This window comes from Phoenix dactylifera, chromosome 13 (genome assembly GCF_051530095.1).
Source record: "Phoenix dactylifera cultivar Ajwa chromosome 13, Ajwa_hap1_PhDact_Kaust_v1.1, whole genome shotgun sequence".
Taxonomy (NCBI): Eukaryota; Viridiplantae; Streptophyta; class Magnoliopsida; order Arecales; family Arecaceae; genus Phoenix; species Phoenix dactylifera.
Window position 1 is genome coordinate 14661579 of NC_143202.1, and position 25311 is coordinate 14686889.

Here is a 25311-nt window from a genome sequence, read left to right on the forward strand (position 1 = left end):
TCATGCTTTTCTGGAGACGGCTCGGCAGCTGTTCTGGATTTGAATTAAAGTGCTGTCTTGACTTGGAGTCGACTCGACTGAACCTGGAGTCGACTCCCCAATGTCTGGAGCTGACCTGGCACTTTTGGAGAGACTCGTTCTAAGGAATCCAGAGATGTTGCTTTCAAATTTGCTCACTCGAGTCGACTCGAATATTCTGGGAGTCGACTCGGCACTCAGAGCCTGAAATCCCGATCTTCTGTCTGTTGACTTGTGCCGTCTCGGAGTCGACTCGAACTGTCTCGGAGTCGACTCGGCTCTCAGAGATGAAAATAGAGTCTTCTATCTTTGGGCTTGCGCTGCCTTGGAGTCGACTCGGACTTTGCGGGAGTCGACTCGGCTCTCAGTGTCTGAAATTGGCTCTCTGACTTTTTGTCTTGCTTTTCTCTGGGAGTCGACTCTTGCTTCCTTAGGAGTCGACCTGCCAACCATCGGAGTCGACTCGAGTTCTTCGGGAGTCGACTCGGCTCTCAGAGTCCAAAATAGCTTCTCCGTGTTTCTGTCTGTTACTCCCTGGAGTCGACTCGTACTACGCTGGAGTCGACTCGACAAACATTGGAGTCGACTCGAATTCTTCAGGAGTCGACTCGTTGACAGGTTCTGAGATGAATCTTTCTGTCTGGCTGTCTGTTCTCAGTCGGAGTTGACTCTTAATGTCCAGGACTCGACTCGAGCTTGTGCCAGTGCTTCTGATACGCTTGGAGTCGACTCGTAATCTTCCGGAGTCGACTCGAGTCTCAGACTTTGGTTCAAATTGAATTCTTTACTTATCCAAAATGTATTGAACCAAATCTAGAGACACTTAACCATAAATTTACAAGTATTTGACTGAAACACTAGATTGAATTCATCAGTATAACATAAGATATACTCAAATGCTTTGAGCTCATCAAAATCAAATAGGGTTATAATCAATCACTCCACAAAAAGCATGCTCAAAGTTTAAACATCATAAAAGAAATTTTCATTGATGATAAGAATTTAAACAAGCTCCAAAATAATAAAGAAAATAAGAACTACAATGCCCTGATACATTGCTAGGGCTTCATCCAGCCCTAGACTAGACGTTTAGCCGAGCATGGCTTCCGGACGATCTTCCATCTTCAAATGAAAGCCTTCACCTCCCATTATTCCCAAAATATCACAAAATATTCTCTCCCCCCCCCCCTCTCTCTCTCTTTTTTATTTCTTTCTTTGGTTCCCTCTCGGGTATCTTCTTCTTTTTCTTCACCGAAACAGGGGTTCCCCTGTTTCTTTCCTCCACCCCGCCCCCCCTCAGCCGATGGCCAACCTCCTCTCTTTATACTCGTTTGGGGTGCTCTTTCAGGAAGGGAAAAGAGGTCATGGGCCTGATTCTGGGGCGTGATGCCGGAGGGCAGATCGCGTACGGCGAATGGCTGGATGTCGGGATTAAAGCGTGATCGGTGGACGCCGAGTTGAATGGCCAGATTAATGCAGCTAGCTGCCACCGGATTGGAGGAGTTGGGAAGAAATCCGGGAATACTGATCGCGAACGTGGTTGAATGCTGGGCGAGATCCGTGGACGCTGAAAGAATTGCATTGCAGGAGAAAAGGAAGAGGGCTGATGCGGAAGGTTTGCTGATTTCACGAGCAGCTGGGGCGCGATGCTTGGGAGGAGCTGTCACGGCATGGAGCTGGAAATCCGAAAGAGGAGATGCCGCACGCGGTCGATGGCGAAGGAGCTGGAACGGGAGAATCGACGAGTGGCGACTTGATTCTCGGCTGTGATCCACTGCGGGAGGAAGAAGATGAACAGTGAACGGGCTGGGACGAGCGGCCGGTCTGGGATGCTGCGGCTGTAAACGGAAGGGAGTGATTAGGAGAATTAGGAGAAGACGACAATGCTGGGGCGGTGGAAATCCTTTGATCGCGCGGGGAAGGAATGAGGAGGGGATCACGCGGGATCTTCCAAAACAGGGAGGGGAAGAGAGTGGGAGATGAATGCGTGAGAGTTATTATATATATTTATATTATTTTTATTTTTTATTTTTTATTTTTTTTATTTGTTTTGAAAAATGGTTGGGGTCCACTCGGGTAGGTTGGAAGGGCTTGGTCCTGAATCTAAAATAGAGGAAGTTTGGACACATGGAGAAAATGGGAGAGGCCTCTATTTTGCTAGGTTGGGAAGCTTGATGCACACGGGAAAATATGACGTGGAGAAAGAAATGGATAGCTTCATGCACATGTGGGAGAAAGTAGTCCACACATGGAATAGATTGGGACTAGTTTGTGAAATGGGTTGACTCGACCTGCACACATATTAGACTAAACTAATATAGAAAATTAAACCAACTTGGATTACCTCTAATAATGCAATGAAGAGGGAAAACACATTGTCTTATGTTTAAATTTAAAATATATGCATAACAATAATAATAAGTGCCATGTAAAGTAGATAAATTTATACATTATTTAGCACTTATCACCTACTTAGAATAGGATTCCTAGAAGTCCTAATTGGATTAGGACTTCGGATTCAAATTAGAATCCTAATTGGATTAGGACTAAAATTGAATAAATCCTAATTGGATTAGAATTTCTTAAATCCTAATTAATTATTAATCTAATGAATTAACAAGACTCCTAATTGGATTAGGATTGAAGAGTTCAATTGAGTCATAATTGATTTGAGTTCTAATTGGATTAGGACTTACCTAGATTAAACCCAAATGGTTCATGATTTGGTTAAAGCCTAATGAGATTATGACTAAACCAAATAGGGGCCTCCTAATCCTCCTTAGAGGAGGACTAGGGCAACACAAGAGGGAGGGGCTCACGCCCCTCCCCCTTTTGCTTCTTGGTGCGGCAACACAAGAGGGGCCGGCGCCCCTCTTAAGGAATCTAATATGGAGCTCCTAAATGTTAGGAGCTCCACATCCTTTTTAAGGAGAAGAAGGGGGCAGCAGCTAGGGCATTGAAGCCCTCCTCCTTGTGGCCGTACGCCCCCTCTCTTCCTCTGTTTCAGCCGCAAGCAAAGAAGGGAGAAAAAGCTCTTGGCGGCCCCTCCTTCCTCTCCCGTTTGGGTTCCAACACAAGGGAAAGAAAAGGGCTGCAGTCAGGCTTTGATTCTTCTTCAAGATTCATCCTTCTTCTTCCTCCTCCCAAGCACATTCAAGAGTTAAAAGAAAGGGAGGAGATCAGCCATCAAAACACATCTCTGCAAGGGAGCTAGCACCCCGGGGAGATTGGAGCGTTTGGATTGGTCCTCTGCTTCGTGTGGATACCCGTAGAGGCCGGACACGTGAACGGCTTCAAGCGAACCTTCATCCTAAACCACGAACTTCAGTTTGCGGTGATCATCTACCCGCATAAGGTGAAGATCTAATCTTCCTAATGGTTTAAAAAGTTTTTAATCCTAATCTATCTACGAAAGATTTTTGAACAACGTTCATGAGATGAACGTCGATCCCGTGTATGCTACTTCCGCTGCATCTGAATTTTTTTTAATTTTCTGCGGCATGGGCGGGTTACCAACAAACGCCGTGACTACCCTAAGAAGCGAACGTGTAGTGGACAATAAGGTTGGAGAAAAGAACATAAGGAAAATGAAGATAGAAGTATGACTGTGCCTAAGGAGAATCCAAACTCTTCTTTGTCACTATCTAGTCCTGTATCGACCACACCTTTTACACCGAAGGCCCATTTGACTCAATGTCTGAATGCACCTTCTCCCTTTTGCATGAAAGGAACTTCGTTGGAAGAACTAATGGAGGTTTTCAAACAAGTCAAAATCAACCTCCATCTTCTTGATGCCATAAAACAAGTTTCATCCTATACCAAATTTCTCAAAGACCTTTGTACCCATAAACGAAAATCTAGGACACATGTGCCTAGAAAGGTCTTCCTAACTGAACAAGTGAGCTCCATTCTCCAGCACAAAACCCCTCCTAAGTTCAGGATCCTGGTGCGCCTACCATCTCTTATGTGGTAGGAGACAATTCTATTGATCGAGCACTATTAGATTTAGGGGCAAGTGTTAATCTTCTTCCTTACTCAGTCTATGAGATGTTCGGATTAGGTGAATTAAAGCCTACTTCGGTGTTCCAGCAATTGGCTGATCGATCTGTTAAAATACCACGACGAACAATTGAAGACGTCCTAGTCTAGGTAGACAAATTTTATTTTCTAGTCGATTTCATCGTCCTTGATATGGAACATGTGCCGAATCTTAAGAAATAGATTTCTATGATTCTTGGTCGTCCCTTTCTATCTACAGCCAATGCATGTATTAATTGTAGAACTGGGGTGATGGACATATCTTTTGGGAACATGAAGGTCAAACTAAATATATTCCACACCTCTAATCAACCCGCAAGAAAAGATGAGTGCTTCCTAATAGACAAAATGAACGATCTTGTAGAAGAAGTCCTTCCCTATATTCTGGCAGATGACCCTTTGGAAGCATATTTAGCCCATTTTGATATTGATAACTTTGATTTAGACAAGGCCATAGAAGAAGTCAATATCCTGCTCGACAATTCGTCTCCCACAAATTTTCATCCTTGGCGAATCCGATATGAACCTCTTCCTACCCTTTCTAGTGCACCACTGTACCCCTCCATCGAGCCCCCTCCCAAACTTGAGTTAAAGCCACTTCCAGTAACCCTTAAGTATGCTTTTCTAGGACCAGAAGACATCCTACCTGTAATCATCGCGGTTGACCTGTCTGACAAACAGGAAAGTCAACTTTTGAGTGTGCTCGGAGAACACAAACATGCAATTGAATGGTCCGTAACCGATCTGAACGGAATTGACCCTTCCATTTGCATGCATCGAATTCACCTAGAAGAAGATGCGAAACCTATCCATGAAATGCAAAGGAGACTCAATCCTAACATGAAAGAGGTAGTCAAGAAAGAAGTAGTGAAGCTGTTAGATGCCGGAATTATTTACCCTATCTCTGATAGCTACTGGGTGAGTCCTACTCAAGTAGTACCAAAAAAGTCAAGCATTACTGTAGTTGAAAATGCAGAAGGAGAATTGATGCCCACACGCACGACCACTAGCTGGCGTGTTTGCATCGACTATAGAAAGCTTAACTCCATGACTAGGAAGGACCATTTTTCTTTGCCTTTTATTGACCAAATATTAGAAAGGCTAGCCGGCCAGGGTTTCTACTGTTTCTTAGATGGTTATTCTGGATATAACCAAGTAGCCGTGTATCCCGATGATCAAGAGAAAACCACTTTCACATGTCCATCTGGGACGTTTGCATATAGAAGAATGCCATTTGCGTATAGAAAACCTGATGGACTGATTTACCTTCTTTGATTTTCTAATCAACCAAGTTACCCATAGTTTGCATTGCAATATATCGTGATTAAGAACTCTAATCCTCAATACCAAAATCAAGGTTCTGTTATTATCTTCAGAGCCACCCTATTTCGCTCCACAAACAACTTCAATATGGTAGCCACTTGGTATGAGGACATCCCCAATAAATTGCACTTATGTTTCTCCAGATAAGTCTGAAGTTGTATAACTACTTTCTGAAGAATATCTACTAGGAGATGAATCAACATCATCTTGATAACATCCATCATCTCTTTAGCAATATTGCAGTAGCTACACTGTATCCCATCGGGTATGCTACGAAACTTATTTTTCCTCCTTGTCCCATTTATGTATGCCAAGAAACTTGTTGACTGATGAACAAGGTGACAATTTAAATGTTTACGATAAATAGGTGCGTGTGGGTATGCCAGTAACATTGGATCAACAAGAAAGATAATAATTGAAGGAAGGATCGAGAGTAATGTAGGTCCAGATATCTTAACATTCAAGAACTTTTATCACCATCATACCATCATTCAAAGGAGATAGATTTGGATAGCGATAGGGGTATAGCATTGGGTTACGGTAATAGAAATTGTAAGTTACAGCTACTCCTAAGTAGAAATTACTGGCATATTAAGAACTACAATGAGATAAAATGTATTTTGGATTATTGAAGGATCCTTTACAAAATGTTCCATTTATTTATACTAAGCACAATAACAGCCTACTCTGATGATTACTACCCAAGTCTAGCCTTTATTCCTCGCGATTTTGGTAAGTGACGTCAGTTGTCCTTCTACTACGTACATTCATTAGCATAGTTCTGTATCAATTATCAAACTAGTAATTATGTCCTATTAGTCTTGGCTCATCCAATATGCTCGTGCTAGCCTTCTCTATTTTCAGCTTATAGTGTGGTTTTTGGCACTTTAAATATTTAATACTAATTCGATCACTCTTGCAAGCCATCTAACTTATATTGTGATTGATTACAATCAAATCTTGATTTTATCAGCCTACTTCTTAGCATAATGGCCGAATTCTACCTCTTCGACCTGCACCTCCATAGATGGGACATTTTGTGATTGAGTCCTATCCAGCTCAACAAAAGTCACGTGAATTCTATCTGCCTTTATTTCATCTAATTTTGTCCATATGACACTTACCCACCGTCTCAAGCTAAATTATTGAGATGGGGTGGAGACAATGGCATTTGCAAATGTTGCTAAAAAAAAACCTTTTTAAATTTCAAATTTAACAACAATTCTAAATGTCACATTAGTATTCTATTACGATAATCACTAATGTCACTTAATGAAAGGGAGTGCGCCATGTGCGCTATATTAACTGAGTGGCATCCTATATAAAACTTTTGTTAGGGCATGGATGCCCGCGGTAGCGGACAGGTGCGGTAATATATATTTATAATGCTCGTCTAACCTTCCAAGAAGTCCCCGCCACCACAATCCAAGCATTCTATTGTCATTATGGTCCCAGAAATATAAATGACATGTCATTCTTAACATGGATCCGGAACCTCGGGTTTTGTACTGTAGAGGACCGTGCAGTTAGCTGCCATGTCATCCAACTCGAAAACCATTGACTATTGCTTATGTCTCAACGTACCAACCAATGTGACAGACACTCTATTTCTGAGATTCATGACAACCATCCATTTTCAAGAAGAGCGATGTGGGATTCATTTAAATATTATAACTTTTTATGATATAAAACATGCACTGCGGAGGATCCAGACTCACCGGACCCGCATTAGGAGATGCATGCTCAGTAATGCTGCATGCTGAGATAGCTATCAAAACAAACATGCAACGAACTCGCTGCAGTGCAAAGGATAGACCACAGAGGATGCTGGGTTATCTGGGAGACTAACTGTGAGCCCCATGGTGTACGTGCACAATAGAGGCAAAACGTCCTATTAAGATGTCAGGAATCTGATCATGTAAAGAAACACAGAAAGTAGCTGATCATCTAAAGCGATCATCTTCATTGAACTTTCTTGTAATTTATCCTATATATTTTTCCTCTATAAGGATTATCGGGGTGGTTATGTCAATATCAAAGTCAAAATTTCAAAATTTGATTTTTAAAGAACTTCAGTTTTCTGTATCCTGAGAATCTAAAATACAATAAACTAAGTACATGTTAATAATAAAAATAACTATGTTACTGTCAGATATTTCAATTGCGACCTTGAACATCTCGTTCTCCTCGGCTAGTAGAGATCCTGGTGCACCTCTCACCTCAAAGAGTTTTTTTTTGACTAACCATAAGGAAATTTACTGGAAGTCATTTATACAATCTCATCAAAGGACTGAAAGATTGAAAATAATTTAAACAATCATATGGAAATACATATGCCTCAGAATGAAGATGTTCATGAAAATACAGAAAGAGGTCACTATTATTGCAAGAAAAGGTATATGACAACATCAGGTCATAAGAGTTGAGATAACATTTATCCATTCAAGTCATGTAATCCTTAATACCACTTTGCCCAAAATATATAGTTCAGAAAGTTGATGAAGTTGAGCACAGCGAGAAGAGCATAGAATAACTCCAAATGATCCTTGTTCAAATCATTACCACCCAACCATGCTCCTGATCCAAATCTCCTACTTGCTGAATTAACAATTGCGACAAGCACAGAGCTCAAGAAGTACCCCATTGATGTTGAGCACCATGAGAGAGATGTGCACAAACTTTTCATCGTGTCTGGTGCTTCAGAGTAGAAGAATTCAAGCATACCTGCCAAAGTGAACATGTCTGAAACTCCAAGAAGTAAGTATTGCCAACCCAGCCAAAAGACAGTTAATTCAGTGCCATCTGTTGCTGCTTGTCTCCTTTTAACTTCCACCAGTGCAGCAACAGCCATTGAGACTGATGCTAGCATTAGGCCAACACCAATTCGTTTGAGTGGTGTAATTCTTAGCCTGCTCATATTTAAGGCATTAATTCTGTCATATAGAGGAACGGAGATGAGCATGACTACAAGGGGAACTGCTGTAAGAGAAGCTGGAGGGATCTTGAAATCATGGGAAAGTGCAGTGCTCATGGTTTGTCCTTGTTGCACTGAAAATGTTTGAAGTTGAGCCAAACAACAGTTCATCATGATGGTACATGCAAAGATTGTTAGGAGGCCGAAGAAAGACTTTGCTTCTTCCACTTGTATAGAGGTAACATGACCACCAAAAGTTGCCTTCTCCAAAAACCTGCAATATCAATTACCTATTTATCATTAACTTGTTACAAAGGAATGTAACATAATATCATTTTTTTCTCTACCTTTGCATGTTTATATTCCTTTTTGATGGTTTTAAATAAATTAGAATTATTTTTTAAAAGATAAAGATTTTTTACATAAATTCATTTTTTAATAAACTAACAAAGTAATGACTCTTTAACCTTTACTTTCAACAATTCAAAAGTTCCTAACTATATATATATATATATATATATATATATATATATATATAAGATTTTACTCTGCAGTCAGTTAAGGCCTAGTCTCTTGTCTCCTTATAAGAGTCCAAAGAATGTAGAACTTAAAAAAGTAATATAAAGATGAATGTAGAATAAGATTTCAATGTTAACTATATTTTCTTTCAGTATTTTGATCACAAATTTCATATGTATGAAAGTTAAACTTGTATGTGTGGTCAATATTTAACTTTATCACCATTACTTTGTCACGTATGTCATGAAATAACAAATGTTAAAATAAATAGGAGAGTAGAATTCATGCCTGAACTTGTTGTGGCATTTTCCTTTAGGCCCATCCATATTAGGTGTTTGCATCGATATGCACCGGTTGCGAGCACTATAAAACAGTACCTGCACATTCCAATATGTGTAACCAAATGAAATACAAATGCATTATTGATAAGATGATTTCTCCAACGTACTGAATTATGCACGAGCTGAGTAATTCTGACAACTCCCTGTTAGAACAACTACAAATATGCATGAGACATTATGTGTATATATAACAGAATTTGCTTTGCCAATATGACTTCAACTTCTCTGGCATGCATAATAGAATTTTTGTAAAGATAAGCAGTGGCCATGTATCAGGTAAGATATTCCATTTAGGTGTAACCATAACATCTTTGTCTGTTATCCATATACATGCAAAAAAATGGGTATATAAACATGTCTTTGTCTGTTTTCTGTAAGATGTCTTACATTCCCATATCACTTCAACTTTTTTCATATGTTTAGTATAATATCTGTACATATAATAAGGGACCCAGGTATTAGGTAAGATATTCCATAGAGATGTAATCGTAACATCTTTCTCTATTATCCATATACATGTATGTATATGTATATGTATATGTATATGTATATGTATGTATGTATGTATGTACATACTATAGTACAGCATGCAAGAATATGTACATGTATATGTATATGTATGTACGTATGTATGTATGTACATACGGCAGTACAGCATGCGAGAAAGAACACAGATAATAGAGTCTAGTATATTTGATGCTTATTGATAACTTACCTTAAAAATCCTGCTAAGCGGACTCCCACTTGGTACTTTGTTCTTATAATATCTGCAACATGTAGAAAATATGAAAATGAAAACAAAGAGTGCGATAGTGCAAACTCCTAAGCCCCATTGCCAGCCTTCATTCTCTTGCACCCATACTAGGAATGTGACTGCCAGCATGCCACCAGTGCAGAGGCAAAAGAAGAACCAATTAAAGAAGCTAGAAATGAGGTGTTTCTTTGCTTGATCAATTTGGTCTGCACCATGTGCTGGTAAGTTTGCCTTCACACCTCCTACACCTAAGGCCATGAGATAGATCCCCACATAAAGTATGGCTGCTTGTAAGCTTGAAGGTCTGTGTCCTGCACTAGGCCGTAATGATTCTTCGCGCGCTTGAATTGTTAAAATGATTAGTCCCTATTTCACAATGATACATCCTTTAGTACTAATTTGTAGAATATACCTGTTGCATAATTAGTGCTCATCCAAATTGCAATAATAGCAAATATAGGATACATGGTTAGACTGCTGGAAAAGAAAAAGAATTTCATAGTCAGTCATAAAAAAGATGATAGGCAGACCATAAATTGACTTAGATTTATGTTTTACACAAATATATGTTGTCTTTCCAAACTATAATTCTAGTCAGTGAACATGTGTATGCATACCCAATCTTGAAAAGAATATGATTATGAAAAATTACAGCCTATGTCACATAAACGTTAAACTTTATTTTTATAGTGCCTGTGGCCCAAGTAAAGAAAGATGGGGTGAAGATCACACTACTAAGGATCTCACAAGGCATTGCATTTGTTTTGCAAGTTCCTGCCAAAAAAAACATAATGTTTAAATTATTCATGTGGATTTTATTTTATTTTTTAGATAATTCATGGAGACCAGAACTCTTCCATGGGATGAGTATCTAACAATTTGCTCAACAAAATCTTGAACTGATTGAAGAATTCATCCTGGAGCTGCTGACAAAAAGAATTCACCCTTGCGAGAGCATTGACCAAATGAGAAACTAAAATATTGAATTTGAATGAAGAGGTTGATGATTTTAATCCACTGAACAACCTTTTAATTAAGATCAGATGTCCTAATGTCCTTGAAGAATGTGGACTATTAGCTAGAGCAGCAAGTGCTATAGGAAAAGTGATAGCATAAGAGATTAAGTCATCCAAATTAAGATTACCATCTGGGAAGAAGTTTTGGTTTATACACAAAAACTGGTATGAGAGAATTATGAACCTTGTATACCATCCCCATGGGGGTAGTGAAGGGAGAGACCCAATCAGTGGAAGAAACCACAACTACTGCTCTTTGTTGGCAGAAGAAGTAGTAAAGGAAAAAAACCATATAGTGATTACACTCTGTCATTGTAAATAGGAATATATGAAAATATTTTTTCAAAAAAAATGAAAAAGGTCGATTGGCTAAAATGAGAATCATGGATGTTGAAATCACAATCACTACTCTTTCTGGTTAGGATGATGTGAATAAATCTGTCAGTCTAGAAGGATTTAAAGGTGATTACTACAAGAAAAATGGGCTATCACAAAACAAGATCTTGCTTCAAAACTGAGGAGTTCAATTTTATTTTGATCACCTTCATATTCACAAGGAATAATCCCTCCTACCTCAAGAAGAATCAATTAGCTTCATTTAATGTACAAAGGACCATTTCATATTTGCTCGCTAATAGAATGAAAAGTTATACTAAATTAACACAAAAGCAGATGAATAACTCTAAATAGTAAGGAATTTTGCTTATAGGAGCTGTGCTTCCCAGGCACATGGTGCTTCACCACCTAAACAACTGTTAGTCCTGATTCTTCAGGATTTATCAGTTTCCAAGTTAGCTTAGCATTATTCTAGAGTGTGTTCCTTCAGGTCTATTAATTAATTTCAATTTGCCTTTGATCAAGGGAGGGTCATGCAAGACATCATTATCAAATCCTAGGAACCCATGCTTCAATAGATTGCTCTAATTAAGACCTACCTATGCTTTTTGTAAGCTGAAAGCCATAACACGACCTATGACAAGGTTAATTGGGAGGTTGTTAGAATTTTTTTCTCCTACCAGGAATAGCTTGGAAATTTTTTTAGTGGGTCCCTGAGAGATAAGACCTATCTCTCATGTGCAATTTTTATCATCTATACTAGTTGGATGAATTGTTAAGTGGGTCCCAGAAAATTGTCGGATTCCCTAAAAGTTACACAGACCACTATCCTTGCTAAAGGCTCTCTCTCCCAGAAATAAGGGTAGGAAGACTAGTAATTCAGCCAATTCTAGACTATTCATTCCTCCAAACTACCTACCAAGACTTAGAAGAATAATTATGGGTTGTAAAAAGTATCATTTTTTCTTTCAACCAATTTTCGTTGCCAATGTGTGGTAATACCCCTCCTAAACGAAAGTTCAGTTTCCAGATTAGAAATATTTAAAATGTTAGATGCTCGCAATTAAATAAAATTCTTTATAGCTCATGCAGCTTGCATCACTGAAATGTCTTCTCAATTTATGGTGTCATAGTTACTTCATTAGTTATCCTGGATTGCTAGGATAAATTGACTTTATGTGTTATATGAACCAAAAAAAATGCTTTTAAAGGCTTTCAAAAAGTATAGATAAATAAAATTTTCCCTTAGATTTCAGTGATTTTCAATCAGCCTATGGACTTTAGTGTCTTGGGCTTTATCTAAGTCAAACTAACCATGCTCTTTTTTTTAAAAAAAAAATATCAGCAGAATTCATTTAAGAGGGATTAGTATAAATTTGGCAAAAAATCTTTCGGAGGGTGGTCGCCCCAAAAAGCAATCTCACATTTTAATGACTATTCTCAAATTGGACCACTGTGCGACAGGCACCACTAGAAATAAGATTTACAGGGATCCCTTCACTAATTGCTATGTCGAGAATGTAAAATACATGTGTTGCTTGATTTTTAAACTAAGTCTCTATAGCAAATGGAATGCCAAAGACATGTTGAGAATTAATTTGTAATTTTCAGAGAAGATATTTTCTAGAAAATGTTTGACTAAGTCCTCTTTGTTATTTCAAAGAACTTTGTATTTTCAGAGTCTTCGGAAAGTTGCACATCAAGCTGAATTTATTCTGGAACAATCTTTAGGTAGTCTAAGAGTCATTGGTTGTCCATTGTATTAAGTCTGCACAACCTAGCAGGTTATATACATATACCAGAAAAATCAAAAAAAAAAAAAAAATGAATGGCCTTTTTCAGGAGCAGTAGCTCTGCAACTTATCTAAATGATAACATCCTGAAGACTTTGTATTTTTTAGCCCCATATTAATGAAAAAAAAAATTTCTGCAAATAGTCTCTGCTTCTAGATTGCCTTATTTCTTCTTAAAATTAGTTTTTCCTCCATTCCTCTGCTCTTTCCTCCACCAAATTTGGTATCAGAGTATGGTTTAAAATGGCTCCAGCAACTGGTAGTACTCTCTTTTCATACACTTTTAAGTCAAATTCCTATCTTTGATGGAGAGCACCATAACTACTGGAGTTCCCAAATGGAGATGATTTTCATCTCTCAAGATCTGTGGGATTTGATTGAAGAAGGAGATGAAGAACGGCCTCAAACTGGACGATATGCCTGGATAAAAGTGAAGGAGAAAGAATATAGGGAGAATTTATGAAATGTGAATAGAAATGCTATAGCCTTGAGGATAATCCAGCAAGGGGTAAGCAAATCCATGTATCCTAGAATTTTTGGAATTGAGAAAAGCAAAAGACGCAAGGGACATTTTGAAAAATCAGTTTCAAGGCTCAGATAAAGCAATCTCCATAAAGCCATAATATAGAGAGAATTTGACAATTTGTTGTTGGGGAAAGATAGCACAATAGAACGGTGGAACCGATATTTTTTTCCCTCTATAGTGAGCAATAGTATAACCCAAATAAAATCAAGGAGACAATTCAACAAACACAAGAGGCATAAGAATTTTTACATGATAAACCCCTCCAATGTGAAGGGGAAAAACAACAGGGCGCCAAGCCCTGGCCCAAATCTTCCACTATCAATGATTTGGGCATTACAGTTTATTTGTTCTTCTCCAGACAAAACTAGAGGATCACCACATCAAGCGGCAACACTCTTGGTTTGCACAATACCACATCACCGAAGAGAAAAGGTGGATAACAAGAGACAATGGAAAGATCTCACCAAATAATTTTCTTGATGCCTTCCAAGAAATCTTTGAAGATGCCCCTGCTAATGTTGGAGTTGTGGATGAGCTTCACAAATCTAATGACAAATGCTTTGATTTCTTCTCTCTTCCTTTTGCTCTAACCCTTGCCAAGACCTCTTAAAAGAAGAGAACTTCTTCTACTTCCTCTCTTAGCAAGACACTACGTAGAAATGTGCTCTGTCCTTTTTTTATCAAGAGAGGGATTCTTCCCCTCTACTTGGGTTGCAGGAAATATCATGGTGATGAATTTTATAAATGTCTTCAACTACTATGATCTAATATGAGAGTGGATCTCACTCATAAGGAGGGATACCCAACATTTGTAAATGAAAGATAGTGAAGTTGTTGTTAGAGATTTTTCTTTAAGAGCTATTGAAATTGTTAATAAAAAAAAAGAGTTGTGGTGATACTATTCCTGAGAATAATGTTGTTGAAAAAAATTTTAGAAGTTTGCCACAAAAATTTGAACATGTGGTTGCTGCAATAGAAGAATCAAAAGACCTTTCAAAAAATACAATGTATGAATTAATTGGATCTCTTGAAGCCCATAAACAAAAGTTGAACAGATTCACAAGCTAGCCAATGGAGAAAACTTTTCAATCTAAAATCGGCATTACAGAAAAAAAAATGTTTAAAATGAGAGCAAGAGCGAAGAGGGGGATCATTTCAGAAAAGAGGAAGAGGCCGTGGAAATCAGATTGGAAGTCGTAGCAAAGGAAGAGGAAGAAGAGGACTTTAGCAACAACAAAAATCTGGTAACTCCGATTCTTCCGGTTTTATTTGCAAAAAATATGGTCATAAATCTAAGAATTGTCATTTTAAATGCACTAAGTCTAGAATCCCAAACCATTCTCAAAGAGATTGGTGGTATTTTGAGATTGGTGGAACCGAGATAAAAAGGAAAGGAATGAGGCCCGAAAGGTTATTTTTCTCTCGTATGAATGCTAAGCATGAATCTCGAAATATTTGGTATATGAAATTATGAATAGTGTTTGCAGTTGTCATATGACAAGAAATCAGAAGATGTTTGTAGAGCTAGTATGAGGATCCGTGCGGGCGTGTGTTTAGTCCCACATCGGTTATTCGCTGGGTAGATCTTGGGTACTTATACAGGATCAAGGAACCCAAACAATACCTTCCGGCTAGCCATTTTGGGTGAGATCCTGGGTTGTTACAAATGGTATCAGAGCGGACCCGGCCCATAACCTATGTGGACTAGGGGACACTGCGGCACAGATCTATTAGAGCTGACCACGGGCTGATCGTGGTGTTTGTGAGTAGATTTGAATAGATTTGAACCCTTAGCCTGACGAGGACGTCAGGGCTTGAACCGGGGGAGTATGTGAGGACTCGTGCGAGCGTGTGTTTAGTCCCACATCGGTTATTCGCTGGGTAGATCTTGGGTACTTATACAGGATCAAGGAATCCAAATAATACCTTCCGGCTAGCCATTTTGGGTGAGGTCCTGGGTTGTTACAAATGGTATCAGAGCGGACCCGGCCCATAACCTATGTGGACTAGGGGACACTGCAGCACGGATCCATTGGGGCTGACCACGAGCCAATCGTGGTGTTTGTGATTAGATTTGAATAGATATGAACTCTTAGCCTGACGAGGACGTCAGGGCTTGAATGGGGGGAGTATGTGAGGATCCGTGCGGGCGTGTGTTTAGTCCCATATCGATTATTCGCTAGGTAGATCTTGGGTACTTATACCAAATCAATGAACCCAAATAATACCTTCCGGCTAGCCATTTTGGGTGAGTTCCTGAGTTGTTATAAATGGTATCAGAGCGGACCCGGCCCATAACCTATGTGGATTAGGGGACACTGCGGCATAGATCTATTGGAGCTGACCACGGGCTGATCGTGGTGTTTGTGATTAGATTCGAATGGATTTGAACCCTTAGCCTGACGAGGACGTCAGGGCTTGAACGAGGGGAGTATGTGAGGATCCGTGCGGGCGTGTGTTTAGTCCCACATCGGTTATTTGCTGGGTAGATCTTGGGTACTTATACAGGATCAAGGAACCCAAACAATACCTTCCGGCTAGCCATTTTGGATGAGATCCTGGGTCGTTACAGCTAGATAGCAACTTCTCCTCTCAAGTTAAGCCTGGCGATGAGAGGATGCACAATATGAAAGGAAAAGGAGTCGATGTTCGTAGCTCCGAAGGTAACAAAAAATATATTCATGATGTACTCTATGTGCCTGATTTAGCTCAAAACCTTCTCAGTGTTGGATAATTGCTGCGAAAAAAAATACCCATTGTTGTTTGATAATGACAATTGCACAATCCTTGGTAAGAAAAATAAACTTATGGTGGCAAAGATTGCAATGAATCCAAATAATGTATTCTCTCTTACCATGCCTCTTCAAAGTGACCATATTGATGAGTGTCATCTTTGGCATTTGAGGTATGGGCTGTATGTATGGTTCACCATACTGGTCGAACCGGATGATACGAAGCGTACCATACTATATCGGTTAGGTATCCATACTCAGACTAAATGGCATACCAACACTCGGTATGCCGAAAAGATACCATACCATACTGTACAAATATAGTACTAGCATAGTACTGGTATGGGGTCCGACACTGAGACGGCGAATTTTAACTATATATGTGGAAAGATATAGAAAGATGTATCAATTAACTTTTCCCCAGGCATCAAAGAGAGCTCATACTCTTGAATTGCTGCATGATAATACATGCGGACCAAACAAAATTCTATCTCTGAGTAATTAAAGATACTTCTTACGTTTTATTGATGATTATATAAGAATGATTTGGATTTTTTTTTTTTAACAAAAGTTAGATGCTTTCTCTATTTTCCTTCAATTTAAAGCCTTTGCAAAAGTATATAGTGGCCTCAAATTGAAGACTCTCAAAATTGATCGAGGAGAAGAGTTCATCTACAAGCCATTTCTTTATTATTGTAAAGAAGTGTTAGATATATGCCCTCAGAAACTAATTTTGTAAGACAATTTTAATAATTATCGAATTATTTATATCTTCGTTTCATATATATGTTTATTTTTTTATTGGGTATTTTATTGTGACATGAGATATTCATATGGTATATTTAGTTTGAGTAACATTATAGAAGAACCACACTGATGATTATTGAATCATAGGCGCGAAGTGGTGGTTTTTCGGTTTCTTGTTAATTCATGTTGTTCTCGGTTGAGTTACATATTTTAGGCCTACACTCCTTGTACCGCTATATAAATAAAATGATAGGCTCTGTCATTGAGATAGAGACCTTAAGCAGACGAGTGGGTGCACTATAAAAGTACATGCACTGAACGGGATCCAAATATGAATATCTTCTGGAAGTAATCACTGATGTTGATAAGAGTATTCAGCATAATTAATTTATATGTCCTTTGACCTGAGAGGTCTATGCAGATATATTTGGTGTATTCTTATACTTTGACTGAGTCAATTGTTGATGGTCTTCTCAAAATCAAATATAAAGATAAAGTTGGGTCTTCAGTGTACCAGATAGATTTGTATAGCTGCTCAATAAGGAATTCATCGGCCTCAATTTGAGGTTGTATATTCAATATGTCTGTATGAGGTTGGACCAAAACAAAAAAAAACTGGCCAGTGAGATTTGTAAAGATCGTTTTCATTATATTTTTATTATAAATAAAATATTTATTTGTGAAATTTTTTTAGAAACAATTTTTGGGATCTAACTGAATTTACAGAATAAGAATTAAGAATTATGTAAGCCAGAAATTTAATCAGTGATATTTTTCCAATCCTATTGGCTTATGTGGAATATAGTATGGTGGAAGGATAAATAAACAAAAATTATAAGCAAAAGGGATTTCACCAAAATTAATCTACTGTTCTCGGAGGTTTTAATTGCAAAGTGTTGATGGAAGCCTAAAATTCAAAATTAAAAGAATATAAGGAGTTTTGTGAAAAATTATTTTTCAGTGTTCCTACAGCTGAGAACAGAGATCCCTAACGATCCCACGTATATCATTGCCTAGGATTTTATGTGGTAGCTATAAATAGCTAAGGTTGGCTATCAAAACCATATGATAAGAAAGAAGTCATGCAAAAGTTGTGAGAGCCACAAAAACTTGAAAAAGGCAGTGAGCGTGGATCTCTTGGGAGGCAACACGCTTGGGTTTCTAGAGGTGAGATTCGTGTTTCTATCAACCTATTCGTTGTTTTGCAGGATTTTTTCCTTGATTTTTAAGAAAAATTCCTCCTCTAAGAAGAAGGAATTCATAGACAGCTCACTATTTGGTGCACTCCTCGACAAAATGGCACGACAAGAAGGGAATATCGAATGATCAATGAAATGGCAAGAAGTATGTCAAAAGGAAAGAGCTTTCCTAATAAATTCTAGGGTGAAGCTGTTAGCATAGTTGGTTATATTGTTAATTGCTCTCCAGCAAAAGTTGTCTGCAACAAAACTCCTTTTGAAGCTTGGCATAATCAAAAGCCGTTGGTGAATCAACTTAAAGTCTTTGGATGCATTGGCTATGCTTTTATTCCTTCTCAAAGTAGAGTCAATTTTGATGACAAAAGTGAAAAATATATCTTTATTGGCTACAGTAATAAATCCAAAGGTTATCAACCTTTTAATCTAGAGACAAATCAGCTGACTGTTGCTTTTGAGAGATGTTGTGTTTGAAGAATTGGCAGCATAAAAATGTGAAGATAAAGTAACTAAAACTCCCGGAACATCAGAAGTTTTTCAACCAGCGATTCAAAATGCTCCTAGACTTTAACTAAGGTCAAATGCAAATCAAAGTCATGAAGCGAGCCCATCAAGAACCAGCTCCTCAAGAGAAGAAGCTGCAGATTCCATGTCACCACCTCAAAAGATATGCTTTTTAAGAGATATTCATGAATATTGTGATATTGCTTTCTTTGGTTATGAATCACGTAATTATGGGGAAGCTGCAAAAGAGAAAGTATGGACCAAAGCAATAGATGAAGAGATTGCTATAATTGAGAAAAATAACACTTGGAAGTTGGTAGATTTTCCAAATGGAAAAGAGGCGGTTGGACAAAAGTTGATTTACAAGGTCAAGTACAATGAACATGGCACTAAGCAAAAGCATAATGCTCAATTAGTAGCAAAAGGATATTCTCAACAGCCTCGGATAGATTTTCAGAAACCTTTTGCTCCTGTTGTACACATGGAGACAATTTGCATTGTTCCTTCTTTAGCAGCCCAATTGGAATTGCAATTATTTCAGTTGGATGTAAAATTAGCTTTTCTAAATAGCGATGTATGTAGAAAGTAAATAGGAGAGCATTGAAGAAAGTATTTTTCTGATCCTTTCCTAACATCGGAAGAAAATTAAGAAAAAAATCCTGCAAAACAACGAACAGGGTGAAAAAAATACTAGCAACCCAAGCATGTTGCCTCCCAAGAGATCCACGCTCACTGCCTCTTTCAATGGGAGATTAAATTTCTGCCTTATAAAATTCTTAATTCTTATTCTGTAAATTCGGTTGGACCCCAAAATTTTTTTCTAAAACAATTTCACAAATAAATATTTTATTTATAATAATAATAATAATAATAATTTTAATTTTACAAATCTCACTAGCTCATTTTTCTTTCGGTCCAACCTCATACAGACATAATGAATATACTATCTCAAATTGAGGCTGGTGGATTCCTTATTGAGCATCTATACAAATCTATCTGATGCACTAGACCCAACTTTATTTGTATATTTAATTTTGAGAAGATCATCAATAATTGATTCAGTCAAAACACAAGAACATATCAAATATATCTGAATAGACCTCTCAGGTTTAAGGACATATAAACTAATTGTACTGAATACTCTTCTCAACATCAATGATCACTTTCAGAAAGTATTCATATTTGGATCTCATTTAGTGCATGTACTCTTACAGTGCACCCACTCATCTGCTTAAGGTCTTTACCTCAGTGACGGAGCCTATCATCCTATTTATATAGCGGCACAGCGAGTATAAGCCTAAAATGTGTAACTCGACCTAAAACAATATAAGTTAATAAGGAACCAAAAGACCACCACTCCGCGCCTATGATTCATTAATCATTTGTATGGTTCTTCTACAATGTTACTCAACATATATATCATATGAACATCTAATGTCACAACAAAATACCCAATAAACAAATAAATATTTATATATATATATAAAGGAGAAATAAATAATTTAATAATTATTAAAATTAATTTACAAATTAGTTTGCATAATTCTAACCAGCACTGTTCACTAATTGGAGTGCGACACACTCAAAACACTTAGCATGAAGCCCTCACTTGGCTGCATTCCATGGCACTCTCACACACGCCAAGACCTAGACTTCCTTCACGCACACGTAGGTCAGTGGACGACTCCATTTAGTGGTGTCCAGCTGGCCATGGCAGCCAAAATTATGGTTGCTCTGACTCTAGAATGACAGTGCAAGACGAGTCTAGAGAGGTAAAGAAAAAACTTGTGGAATGATGGTGATGATTTGTGGTGGCTGTTGATCTTGTAATGGAGGTGCAGGAAGATTTTGAGGAGAGATCTGAAATATCTAAGGAGCAGAGAAGAATTTAGAAAAGATGGAGAGATATTTGGTGAACAGGAAGTGGCAGTAGAGAAAAAAAAATTCTAGAGAGTGCAGAGCGGGATAGAGAGAGAGAGAGAGAGAGTTGTTGTTGAACTCGGAACGGTATACGTCGAGCAATCTCAAGGCTATGCAGTGAAAGAAAAGGAAAACAACTTTTATCGGCAGCAACATCAAATATTTTCATCAAAATGGACCAACTGAGCCAAATTGAACCACCACTTTATGTGAAGAAAGGAGGTATAATAGATTTTCTGGTTGTTTGTCTTTCTGTTGACGATTTGATTTATACCGGCACGAATGCTAAAATGGTGGAAGAATTTAAGAATCTTACGATGAAAGAATATGAGATGACAGACAGATCTGGGGCTTATGAAATGCTTTTTCGGAATTCAAGCAAAACAATCAAAAGGGAAGATTTTTATTTCACAAGAAAAGTATCGCATGGATTTGCTTGAATTCATAAATAGTGATTGGGCTGGTTTCCTAGATCATTGGAGGTGCACATTAAGATATATCCTTTGCCTTGGCACAAAGGTAACCTCATGGAGTTCAAATAAGCAGAGAACTATTGCATTATCATCTACCGGAATAGAATATACAACAGCTAACTGAAGCTGCTTGTGAAGCAGTTTGGTTACGACGAATTCTTTTAGATTTGCAACTAAGAACTTCAGAACCTACTCCCATTAATTGCAACAACTTGCCAGCCATAGTTTAATGAAAAATCCAGTCTTTCATGTCAGATCAAAGCATATTGAACTGCGACAACATTTCATTGGTGATTTGGTTAACAAGGGAAAAATTTGCTTAGAGTTCATAGACATGTGTGATCAACCAGCCGATATATTCACCAAAGTATTAAATTTTGAGAAGCTTAAGCAATTCAAGAAATAGTTGAAAATTACAAATTAAGAGGGGGTGTTGAGAATTAATTTGTAATTATCAGAGAAGATATTTTCTAGAAAATACAGAAGCATGTTTGACAAAGTCTTCTTTGTTATTTTTATTATTATTATTTTATTTTTTTTATTTTGAAGAGACAAGCCCATCCCCGCGTAGCAGCCCTCACTGGGCCCCCGCTCCGCCAGGAGAATGTTCAATGCAGGCAGAAATGGCCGTGTGTTGGGCACCCTGACCGGTTTTACTCATATCCTTCCCACCCGTGGGCCCGACTCAGCTACCCCTCTGGGCTCTAGCTCGAGTCCCACGTGTGAGTACGTCACACCTGGCACCACCCCGGCTACTAGAGGTATAAGAAGCGTTGCCGCAGCGACTCGAACTTAGGACCATGAGGATAGAAATTCTGCTGAGTACCACTAGGCTACCACCTTGGTGGCGTCTTCTTTGTTATTTCAAAGACCATTTTATTTCCAAAGACTATGGAAAGTTGCACATCTAGCTGGATTTGTTCTGAAACTGTTTTTAGGTAGTCTAAGAGTCATTAGTTTTCTATAGTATTAAGACTGCATTGCTCGGCAGTTTATATACATATACCAAAAAAAAAAAAAGAGTGGTCTTCTGTGGTAGCAGTAGCTCTGCAACTTATCTAGATTGGAATGTCCTGAAGACTTTGTATTTCACGCTCTTATTAGTGAAAGTTTATTGTAGCAAATAGTCTCTGCTTCTAGATTGCCTTATTTCTTAAAATTAGTTTTTCGTCCATTCCTCTGCTCTTTCCTCCAACAAGATGCCCATGGAAGTTCTGCAATTCTAGTTTCTCTTCTTTAGTGTTGAGTGACTTAATCAGTCAATATACTTATGGTTGGTTGGTTGAAACTTTACTGTGTTTGTCATCAATAAATATGTAATTAATGTGAATAAGTGAGATAATTATCTGCTGGATTGGTATTCACTTTTGAATTTTTACAACACGTACATAAACTTATCATGCTTAGATTATGAGTGCATGCATGGACTTTGGTTATTGAATAGCAGAAGCATTTGAAAAAATTGGAACATGCCACCTCGGTCCATTAAAGTGGATCGTTCAATTAAACTATTTAAAACTACTATACTATCACTTTAGGTAGATGCCGTGGAACCTTTATTAAGGAAAAAAACATGTCACGAAGCATTGCAATGTACCTATTATTCACTAGCATTTTATTTCCCAACTAGTAGGCTGGGGTTTTAAGGATTACTAAAACTCAACAAAAGAAATACTTTGTCTAACTTATCATATTGCAACAGTTAGTAGCTTATATGAATAATGTAACAAAAAGAAAAAGTAGAGAGTTGAGAAATCTTACAAATAATTCTGCAATTCCAAAGATGACAATAGACCAAAACCTTGGAAGAAAAGAGTCAGATATAAATCCACCTAGCAAGGTTATGATGAAGCAAGTTCCCATGTAATTTGTAACCATGTTGGAAGATTCCGCTACTGAATAATGCATATAAGAATAGAAGTAGGTGACTAAGTTGGACGCATTTGAAATGAACACCATGTTTTCAAGTATCTCAATCACTGCATTTGCAATAGTAGAAAAATGGCATCATAACCCGTTATGATTATAAATATTGAGTTATTCTAGATTGCAACAAATGCCAAAGAGATTTAGCCAATATATGATAGGAATATATAATACATATACAAAAACACATACATAGGTACATACATAGATATGCATATATCTATGTATATGTATGTCTATGCATGTATATGTGTGTGTGTGTGTGTGTGTGTGTGTGTGTGTGTGTGTGTGTGTGATGAAACGGAATTTCATTTACATAAAAAAGCAGTAGGACAAGAATGACATTATAAACATGAATTAGTTGAAGTTTTATATGCATGTGCTATAAGATATAGTTTCTACATACAATTTCTTTACTATAAACAATTGGCAATGCTTACGGAGAACCAGATTACCTTAACAACTGTGATAAATATTTACTGGATATAAATGAGCAGTAAGGATGGCATCCAAAGTTATTTGTTAATTGTTAAGAAACAAACTGATTCAAAACCGTAGTTAAAACAAATAAAAAATAAAGAAGCCATGAGTTTTAATTAAATATATTTGATTAATTTAGGTACCATAAACACATTAATTAGTGGACAAGATCCTTCTAAGATGTTATATATTAGATTGTCAATTGAATCAATTGACATAAATCCATTTTCATGATAAATGGCTTTGTGAAGAAGATGTATGCTTGTATAATTATTATGTTATTCATATGATTGGAATGTGCATTACACATTTAATAGGCTTCTGGTTAACCCTTCCTAATCGTGTTCATGTTAGTAAACAACTTCCAGTCAAGATGGCTGAAGATCAATAACCCATCCAATAATAATTGCAGTAAATAAAATAATACATAAATACAAATGTTGGAGATGATAACTTAAGATGACCCTAGACATTTTTTCATTTGACAAGAATATGGTAATTATAAGTGGTAATATTTTTAGCATTCAGTATTAGCTAAAATGGTGGCAAAGTTTCATGATAACAAGGAGCATAATATGGTAATCTAAACCCCCAAAATTTCTTGTCCATGTTCAAATTAAATTCGTGAGGAAGAACCAATCATGTGCAAGTAATTGCAGAAATGTTGTATTTCTTCCAGAGTTGCATAAGAGTTATAAAACATATGAAAACTTTTAATATGTATAAAAGAAAGTTTACAAATTGTATTTATGATGAAGAGTTCAGATTTCACCCGATTTGCGATTAGGCTTTGTTTAGGAGTAAGTAGGTTGTATTAAAATTTCTTGATAATCATTCTCGTTCCTAGTTTTATTGGCATTATTTTAATAATTTGTGATTCCACTGTTGTTTTTTTTTCTAGTTGAAAATAAGGGTATTAGGATTTATATCCTTTCTTACGAGGGAATTAAAGATAGTGTCCATGTATTAAACAATACTTAGTATCAATGGAAGTTTAGATTCATTGTAACAATTCTAGAGCATTTCGGTTCATAGCCACGGTTTCCTAGCATGACAAAGATTTATATGTTCTCCTTAAATATTAGGATTTTATTCCAAGTTGACTGATGAGCTATTCCTACAGTGTTCTAGCCGGAATAATGATATGATTCAAAAGGGAGCTGTATTTGGCCAGATGTGAATTTTTGAGTTTTAAAAGGATAAAAATAGTGAGTGGCTGGGTCTCCACGTTGTACCAGGACGGGCACCCACAACAAGCCCATGTGAGGGGCATCTCCCAAGAAGCCTACAATGAACAAGCCTATGTACGGTGGCTGGGTCTCCTTGCCACTCTTTGATTTCGTCTAGGCTAGCATCTACGAAGGAGCTAATCTCAATTAGATCTTTTCTCATAAAACCAAAATAGCTTCTAAATTTTTTATCAAATGCTACTATACTATCCAAAAATCTTTTTCGAAGCGTTTTTCTGCTTCCCAAAAATTTGCCATGTAAGGCAAAAACTTTGAGTGGGTTAGTCTATGAAAGTTGAGCAGATGGGACTAAGGCCACGTAAGTCCGAGTCTTGGTGAGAATGAAGGTAACCATAGAGAATTCCACTTCCAATATAATAGATTTTTTATTACAATATTGTAATACCCATCAAGAATTAGGACTGGTCCATTTGACCGACCCAGATCTGAGAGTTGGCGTGGGAAGGAAAAAAAAGAAAAAAAATGACGTGCTTGAGACATGCCAAGTGGGAAGAAGACTCCCGAT

At 37.5% G+C, this 25311-nt stretch overlaps 1 protein-coding gene across 1 annotated transcript in view; it reads right to left on the minus strand.

The window, feature by feature from the left end:
• Positions 1 to 7663: 7663 nt before the first annotated feature.
• Positions 7664 to 25311, minus strand: part of LOC103697233 (protein NRT1/ PTR FAMILY 4.2-like) — a 40999-nt gene continuing 23351 nt past the window's right edge. Inside the window, exons 3-6 of the mRNA XM_039118745.2 lie at positions 22912 to 23129; positions 9869 to 10273; positions 9101 to 9189; positions 7664 to 8567 (exon numbers count right to left, since the gene is read on the minus strand). Of these exons, the coding sequence (XP_038974673.2) occupies positions 7838 to 8567; positions 9101 to 9189; positions 9869 to 10273; positions 22912 to 23129 (1442 nt within the window). The 3' untranslated portion in view covers positions 7664 to 7837. The remainder of the gene's footprint in view (positions 8568 to 9100; positions 9190 to 9868; positions 10274 to 22911; positions 23130 to 25311) is intronic.